At 34.0% G+C, this 9,726-nt stretch overlaps 1 protein-coding gene across 1 annotated transcript; it reads right to left on the bottom strand.

Annotated features, from left to right (window-relative positions):
* Positions 1-2,108: 2,108 nt before the first annotated feature.
* LOC127703032 (aquaporin-like) lies at positions 2,109-8,404 on the bottom strand. The gene is made up of 3 exons (XM_052207415.1): positions 7,726-8,404; positions 4,811-4,891; positions 2,109-2,907 (listed from the first exon to the last, which is right to left on the bottom strand). Exons 1-3 carry the CDS (start codon positions 8,311-8,313, stop codon positions 2,653-2,655), a joined length of 924 nt encoding a protein of 307 aa, XP_052063375.1. The 5' UTR covers positions 8,314-8,404; the 3' UTR covers positions 2,109-2,652.
* Positions 8,405-9,726: the final 1,322 nt, after the last annotated feature.

The following is a 9,726-nucleotide window of genomic DNA, read 5'->3' as shown; positions in this document are numbered from 1 at the left end:
TATAGTACACATGTTCCCTATGATATGATCTTTCTAATTTTAATGCCAAATTAGAGTTTTGACCCCAATTTTACGGTCCACTGAACATAGAAAATGATAGTGCGAGTGGGACATCTTTATACTATGGACTCATTCTTGTTTTATCCTTAATTGTGTATTTGTAAACTATAATTATATGTCTTGTGTTCATTACAATACGTCGTCACATCTGTACTTGTTATAATAATGCAAAATATTTTCGTCGCCACTTCGGAGTTTGCTCTGCAGGTACCTGACTAAGAACATTTTGAGATGTTTCGTTTTAAACAACAAAATGGCATGTTCCTCAACCACCACAATTGAAGAAAGTGTTATAATAAGTAATTAAAACACTAAAAAGATACAGATAGTCGATTTTTATAGTTTTTTTCTTATGTTGTACTGTTACACCACTGTCCCAGGTTAAGGGGAGGGTTTGGCGCGCCAGCAAACATTCTGTGCCCGTTCCAAGTCAACAGCCTATAATACAGTGATTGTCGTTTGTTGCTGTATATCATATTTGTTTTTCGATCATAAATAAGTCCGGTAGTTTTCTCGTTTGAATTGTTTTACATTTTTCATTTCGGGGCTCTTTATAGTTGACTCTGCGGTATGGGTTTTGCTCATTTTTGAAGGCCCATACTGTGACCTATAGTTGGAAACTTCTACTTGGTATCTGGTATGAGAGTTGTCTCATGGGCAATCATACCACATCTTCTTATTTTTGTACCAAATAGAATGTTTTTCCTCAGTCATGTTGGCATAATTAAAGTTGTAGTTGTTATCTTTGTGGTCACATAAAAGGGGGTCATGGATCTCCATGACCTGTTTAAGATGGGCTACCGCCATCGTTAAACTATCTTCCGCCATCGTCAAATGATCCCCGCCAGCGTTAAATTATCTTCCATCACCGTTAAATGATCTCCGCCATTGTCAAAATTTGTTTTCGGTAGGTTATTCTATAATGAAATAAATATGATAAGCAATATATCAGTCTGTTCACCATTCCTTCCATGGAAATAGAGGAATGAAAATACTTTCGATCATAGACGTATGGTTTTGTCATGGTGAAGGTTCCTCCATCGTTAAATTTTCATCCGTGGAGAGGGGTGGTAAAACTCGTTGATTATCTTATTTGGCTTTCAAAATTCAAAACAAATATTGAATTCAAACAAGTCTTATAAAACAATTCCTAACATTAACTTAGTGATGAATAATACGACGTTTAACCCAATGAAAATTGTCCAGAAAAGATTTTCTTTATTAATTTTAGCGGTCAGGGGCTCTCTGCACAAAAAGCCTTACGATAAATATTGATCGTAAGTTATACTGGAATGTTCATAACTTACGAGTATTTTTTTCTCGTGAGCTTTTTTGTGAAAAGAGTCGCAGTACTATTAGTTCAATTTGGTTAAATTTCCAATAACTTTTTGGGCAGGTTAACCTCCAACATGTCGGTAATGGGAAACAACTCCAACTTAAATTACATCAAAACTATTTGTGTCGTTTTTAATTGAAACTGTGCGCATTCTTGAATTTGTCATATTTTCCAAACTTCTAATGGGAACCCGATGAATTATGTATGCTTCACTTCCACGTATTTGAAGCCAAAAGGTGACTGGTGGCTTTTTTGGGTATTAACACTCGGCAAAGATACCAGATATAAATTAAGCTGGGTGTATACTCACAAATAGTTGGGGGATACTAGAAACTTTCAAATTGATGTGTAGGACAGGGGCGGATCTAGGATTTTAGGTTAAAGGGGGGGGGGGGGGCAAACTTAAAAAAAATTTTTGAGGTAAAATTATCGAAATATTCTTTATTAAGCTGAGGACAACCCATGCTTTGCAAATTTTAGGGGGGGGGGGGGCACGCCCGCCACGCCCCCGACTGAATCCGCCCCCTGGTGTAGGAAACACGTCGTGTGTAATGTGAATGCAAATATATGTCTACTTCCCATTTTCTTTGATTCATACAAAAGATCACGTTTCAATAAAAATTGAAATATTAACACAGGCAGATATGAAGTAACCCATGATTTAGGCGACCTGATGTCTAATTGTAGACAAAAGAGCTAATAATGGCAAATGTTGTACATGTATTTTTTTATTTTTATTAATTTATTCTAGATACAAGTGTTATGATACATATAGCTACTACAATACTGATAATGTTTAAAATGAAATAAATCTATATCAAAATATACTACAAATATTTACCATTATTTTATAATGATAAATCTAAGGCAAATGTACTACATAAATTATTATTGGTTTGAGTATTTTATTGCAACTGGTGTATGATTAATTAAACAGGATATGCATGCGCAAAGATGCATATAATTTTCATAGTTCACCCAATTTACTTATTTCTAGTTGTCAAGTTATTTTGCAATTTCTGTATATTATCAACTGCATGTAGAAAATAAATTTTTGTGAAGATAACTTTTTTTCAGCTCAATACTTGACTTTGTTTTAAATGATAACCTTTCTTCTGTTTAAGTAGTTATAAAATTAAATTAAATCTAAAATTCTACAAAACTAATCACGTGAAATAATTATATTGCACGGAAAGGTTATGTTGATGGAATTTCACACGTTTACAATTAGTTTGTCTCTGGTCTTTTCATTCAATTTACTGGCCATCTGTTTGGTTATTTGCCTTTTCGTTTTCCTCTTGTTCTTGCTCGGCTTCTTCTTTCTTATCTTCAATTTCGATAATCTCGGCGTCTTCCGGTGCGGTTACTAGAGGTTTTTCTGGTGAAGATGGCGGTGCTTTACTTCTGGTAAGACACTTCCTCGTTCTTGTAAATGTAGCCCCCGCAGAGAAAAAATATTCATATAAGATGGCGGCCACAGATCCTCCAACAAGCGGGCCTATCCAAAATACCTGTAAAGTTTATGACATGTATTAACATTTTAGAGTAACCTTTCTTTTTCTGGTTTTATATGTGTTGGTGGGTTGGACTGTTGTTTGACGGACGTATTACAAACATCTACTTTATTTCATATTGTGTAATTACACCGTAAAGTAGTTCAATACCTGAAGTACAAAAGTATCTAGTGGAGGAAAAATTCCAAGTATGCGGACCTGACATTTTTTAAATATTCAGGGTCAGCAAATTTAATATAAGACAATAATCCTGTTGCGCCTCTAATTCATGGAAAGTTAATGCCTAATGCTTTAAGTAAAGACTTGATCACATTTTGTATGTGTTGGTCCCAAGTCAGGAGCCTGTAATTCATGGATTTTCGTTGTGCTCTGTCTATCATATTTGTTTTTTGTTTGTTTATTGCAATGAACATAAATCAGACCATTGGTTTATTCGTTTGTATCATTTTACATTTGTCATGTCGGGGTCTGCTGTATGGTTTTTCATCATTGTTGTAGGCCTTGCGGTGACTTACAATCATTGAAACCCAACAATAAATGAACTGTTTCTTCCAGAGGACAACCGAATTATTTTCAAATCTTAATGTTTGAGAAGCAGAGCTGGAACAACACAACCTCACAAACTCATAGATTATCCCCCGAATTTCAGATAGAGTCAAACTGACAGATTAGACAAACGGTAGGATATAATTCATTTTTTCTATTTACTACGCACGATTAAGAATGACCTGGTTTTCATCAAAAGTTCTTTTGTGAAGTCTGCAAGCTATCAGTTTAAGTTAATGGGGTTACACAAATGCTTTTTGTTACTTTTTCAAGTGTGTTTATTTCCAATCAGAATGCATTAAAAGTCAAGTGGTGTACACGGCATCAGGTTCAAGTACCAATTTTCAAATGCACTGGTGTATTTTGAATGTGGTTAAACATAGATTAACTAGTGGTATACATGTTAAGTAATTGTATATACATTTGACTCCTAGGTTGATACGACATTCCTACTTGTAATCACAAGTATCTTCAATTCCTCCTACGTCTTATTATAGTCTTCCGAAACCGCCCCCAGTTATTATAGTTCTTAATCGAAAGAAGGTGACCAAATTTTTCGAAACGTATTTTATGAACAGCAATATATACATACACAGTTTATTTATTCCAGACGTATATTTATGAGGTCAAGCTACATTTATATATACAATAATATACACAGGAAGTTATAAAGAAACTAAAAAGGTTAAAAGGTCATTGTTCCGAAAGTTAATAATGACATGAAGATAAGCAGACAAATAAGTTATAATTCATCTGTTAAGGATTTTCCTCTTAATAATATGATACATAAAACTGCCTACCTTGAAGATTTCATTCCCCCTTTTTTTTATGAAAACGAATATATTGAAGATAAAACATTGAGAAACGTAACAAATAATTCCAATCTAACTATTAGCTACCCTATTTTTCTTAAGAAATTTCGAAATCTTAAAAACATGGGTTAAATACAAGTTGAACTTTGATTACTTTACAATTCGTACAGCAATTAGGTTGTTGATAAATGCGAAAATATATACCTATGTACATCCATGGCAAAAAACGTATGCATACCCATGGCAAAAATAATAATACGGAGGAAAGTTTAACAATCAGTTGAAATGAATTCTAAGACTATCTCATGTCACATCAACGTTCAGTCTTGTTATAGCGATCAATCTAAAGTACCTATCATGGTCTATGACACCAAGATGTCTATTATCTTGTATAACAATACGATTTTCGTGTAAACATCTAAATCATTGTACGGTCGTATGACCACTTTATTGAGGTTCCTTTAGATTTTTCAACATGTTTAAGTTCATTGTGTTTTATACAACACTGACAGATGTGTTATATTGAAATTTGAGTCGCTTACCCAATGATTATCCCAAGAGTTCTTGACGACAGCTGGTCCGAAACTTCTTGCTGGGTTCAAACTACATCCGGTGTAGGACACCTGCAATCATACATTTGTATTAAAGTGTAATTTTACATTGAGATATTTTATGTTACAAATCATTAGTTATTTCATAAACCATTTGTAAATATGCTATAAGAAACTTTTAAAGAGAAAATACTCTAAAGTTTGACTTTTGGCTTTTAACACCTAGGATTGCACAGAAATATTTGTTCTGTAATCATTGGATATTTAGTGTGGGTTCATACATAAACTAATATTGTCAAAACTATGTGTGAAATGGTCATTTTAGTTTAAACACGTAAAATCTTCATTATTCTATAAAATGTCTTCAAACACAATCATACGTATGAATATGACGTTACTGAAATGACTATTTTTTTAACGTAAAATACAATATTTGGGTATACGGGACGACCATTTGATATCCTGGGTAGGGGCAGATTTTATATTTTCATCTGTTGCTACGCATGCTCGCGCGAAAATTTATTTGCTCTTTTGTACAAGATCGATTCCTGCATTTTGTTTTGCAGAATATTCATTTTCATCTCTTACCAGGCCAGATATTCATTTTCAAAATCCTCCTGCCCCTCCCCCCAGAAAATCAGATACTCGTCCCATTATCTAAGATAATTTACATTCATTTAGTGACTCAAAAGCCTGTTTGTCGGGTTTGCCATTTCAACATAATATATGCAGATATCTATTAAGCCCAAAACCATACGAAAAAGTTTTTATCTGATTTGAAAAATACAGCATACACCATTTTGTAAGATCATGTGCACGTCTAAAAACTTAATTCTTATGATTCTTCATTTTACAGAAAAAACATTGGTGTAATTTAGAGTATTATCAAGGGGTGTTTAAGAGAGTTTGACCGCCCACGAGGGTCTCGCACGGTCGATATCCAAGGGTCAAAATCCAAACTAGAAAAAGTTTCAGAATGTGATCCAGATTTCGACCCCTGCAGTTCCTACCCCTTTCATATTGTACGTCGCCGAATGTGTTTTAACACCAAACACCTTTCATGGTATTGGGTCGTTAGGTCGCTCTCCCATTGAAGAAAACTAATGCTCTCTTCCTATTCTAATATATCGGTGTACAATGGAAGGCAAAAATCCACCAATTAAACAAAATTTTGATTTTTTTTATATATTAGTATAGGAACGGTTATATTTATAAATTTTATATATAATTATTTTATTGTACTAAAACCAAGGTCCTTATCTTTCCAACAAAATTGATCTAATATCAATAAGGTTGTTCTTTTTTTTTTCATTATGGTGCTTTCAAATTTTCTAAATACTATGTATCTGGGTCGTGCGTAAGCTGGTCCTCAACTGAATACTACAGTCGATGACCAGCTTAGGTCGAGCGTACCCGATGAATTTTAGCCCAGAAACACGTGCTATATATATTGCATTATTTTTGTTATTATCCCGAGTTTTGCGAGATAACACTAGACGCCAAAGTTATAAATTGGTATATTAAAAAAAGTTATGCAAACATCAAAAGATATTAAAAATAAATTAGATAGAGAGATCAGAGGAGATGGGTTTCGTAATCGTTGACTATTTAATAACCGGTATCATTCCCTCCAAATTAAATCGTATTAAACTTAAAAGTAAACCAAAACAGAAACACTTCTTTGTTCACCCTATGAGTTCTTACAAGATAATTTTCTTGAATCTCTCTGTAATCTGTGATCGTAATTCTGCCAATCAAGGCACACCTCCATTCACATAGAGGAAAAAGTCAATACACGATAATTTACAATACAACGCGCATCACTTTATATATTAAAATATAAAAAATTTCCGCCACCTTATAAATTATTATATTACACAGCACAAATAAAACAATAAATTCTTTTGATAGAAATAAATTAAAATGTTTTTTCAATGTGAAATCAACTCATTCTTGGACCATGTGTGCCCTTTATGTCATTGCAAGGCCAAGCTACCTATACTACGCTAGTTAGCATTTAAAAGTTAGATTTTCTGCTGCCTAGGTTATCTAATGACTTGTAATCGAAAAGATTGAACGCAGATCAAAGATAATCAAGAGGAACGGCGTTATGTTATGATTTGCGAAGTAACCTGCCAACACCATGGGAGTTATAAGCTTGACAAGAAGGCATGTAAACGAAGAAAGATGATTTCAATGAAATACATTATAAATCATTACTCTGTTACATGACTTTTTGTTTTTATTTCAGATTAATTCCTCAGTCCTCAAATTTATCGACTTATTTGGCATCGCATTAATAAATTCACAATATTATTCAGACCGAAAGGCTTATTTAATTAATTTGTTTGTAATTTTTGCATATGTTAAAGAATATATATATAAGTCAATAAATTGTCAAAATATGAGTGAAAATAAAAGGACGCGGTTTGTATAAAATGAAACAAATGGGGAATGTGTCCATGGGACACAGATAATGCCTTCGCTCGAATATAACATTATAAAGGGACATAACTCAAGAACGGTAAAAGTGACACTACCCAAAATTCGTACTTGATCTGAGTTTTGTGGTGATAAGCATTGTGTATCAATTCCAAAACATTTGATCGAGGCAAACTTAAGTTAGAGAACGGAAACGAAAAATTCAGCAATTTTCCATTTGTAAAGGGGCATAACTCTAGAACGGTAAAAGTGACACCACCAAAATTCAAACTAGATCTGTGTTTTGTGATAATAAGCATTGTGTATAAGATTCATAACATTTCGTTGAGGCAAACTAAAGCTAGAGAACGAAAACCAATTTGGGACGTACGGACGTAAGTACAGACGGAAGAGGGTAAAACTTAGGGGCATAAAAAACGTTGAAAAGACTTATAGTATACAGAAACAAAGCAAACTTTACTTACTGCAAATAGATGTCCTAGGGCAACTGCAAGTCCAATTGTTAAGGGAGCTGAACCATGTAAATCTGTGCGTTTTTCGTCAAGAGAAGCCAAAACTGTTAACACAACAACAAATGTTATCATTAATTCGACTCCAAATCCTTGAGCATCCGTGACACCTCCTCTCAAGCTGTTAACTCCAATAGTTTTCTGTTGACTTTCCGGTGTTAAACCGATTAAAATTGCTGCTCCAATTATTGCACCTACAATTTGGGCAACAATGTAAAAGAAGGCACGAACTACACTCACTCTACGGGTAATAAGAGCTGCCACTGTTACTGCAGGGTTAATATGTCCACCGCTTATGTGAGCAATGCACCATACCATTGTTCCTACAACAAGTCCAAATGTTAGCGAAATTTGAACAACACTCGGTTCTGTGGTTGTTACTACAGACCCATTTCCAACGGCAGCTGGTTGACCATTCTGCAATGTATGAGCACCACATCCCAAAAAGACCAGGAATATAGTCCCGACCATTTCGGCGGCTACAGCACGCCATAGATTTGGGCTGGTAAGATCCTCCAAATTTTCCTTCATGATTTTCAACATGTTCCGACCAACACGCGCTCTATAATAAAGGACGCTATCTGGGGAAATGCTTTAAAAATTTTGAACTGGTGGCTTAAACTAATAAAGATAAAAATGTGTTGTTGCGCATGTCCTAATTCAAAAATTGCAAACGCCCTTCAAGATGATTATGTTAATGGCATAAAATGACGCTGGGGGAGGGACAGTTTACAAATACGGAACATCATCAGTAACGCGTGTGTCAAGGTTACTACGACTACTTGTTTTCACCGACTTTATTAACTGAATTCTGTTCTTGTAAAAAATATTTTCTCAAAAGGCGTATGAAGAAAATAATTAACATCCGAATGTCCTTATTGATGGTCAAAATCAAACAAATTCGGAACCAATTATTATAAATGGCAGCCTTTGATTGTGGCCAATTTATTTTGACATTCATTGTTAATTTGGTATGGCAATAAAAGTACTACTTGAATATCAAGTCGTTAGAGATGATGAATAAATTATGGGATAATGATAACAATTTCATACTAAATACTTCATAATGTGAATTGAATTGTACTTAAACAAACGTTTGCTTGTTATATTGATATAAATAACGTTGATTCAGGAACATATATCTATTTCTGTGACTAATCTGATAAGATATAATGCACAAGTCAGGAATCTGATTTTATTTTAAGAAATAAGAAAAATAATACGGTCTATGCATCATTTAAAAAAATACAACGCCTATTCTCCTCTCTTCACAATAAACGTCTTTATATCGCTTTTCCCCGAATATACTCGTGTTAAAGTTCGTGATAAAAATACAATTTAATCATCACCTCACAAATCCCAAAAGATACAATACAGATACAACACGGCTTCTGTTGCTAACAGATATGAAATTTATCATTAAACCTATTTCTCAACCAAAATAACTAGTTACAAGCATTTACTATTTGTTTATCCACGTGCATAAAAACTTTGAAAGGCTAATATTCTTTCCAAACTGACACAAAGAAAAAATCGTTGACTCATGACGCCACCTGTCGGCTTGATGAGGTCAATAGCTCGTAATGATGGTTTTAAGAGGTAAGAACACAGCGGGGTTTTCTGCACGGTCGTAACACTAATAATTATCTTCAATTGAAATATTGTTACAAGCCTAGCGACGGTACTTTTATAATGTAAACATGCTTAGCGTACGTACGCGTCTGCTATAACTTTTAACCTTTGTAAGGATGTTTGTTTACATTTTTGTCTCAGATTTTTCCAAAAAAAACCCTCCATCTGGTCAGTCTTCAATAAAGAATGAAGGGTCATACAGGCGCCATTATAATACAACATTAGGTTTTAATATTAAGATTATCCCATGATAATCTATAAATACAGTCTGTGAATCAGCGTTGCATTTGGATTCTTTTAAAAAAAAGTATCAATGAAATTGAT

Source organism: Mytilus californianus, unplaced genomic scaffold, assembly GCF_021869535.1.
Source record: "Mytilus californianus isolate M0D057914Y unplaced genomic scaffold, xbMytCali1.0.p SCAF_5, whole genome shotgun sequence".
Classification (NCBI taxonomy): domain Eukaryota; kingdom Metazoa; phylum Mollusca; class Bivalvia; order Mytilida; family Mytilidae; genus Mytilus; species Mytilus californianus.
This window is presented reverse-complemented; position numbering and strand designations above follow the sequence as displayed.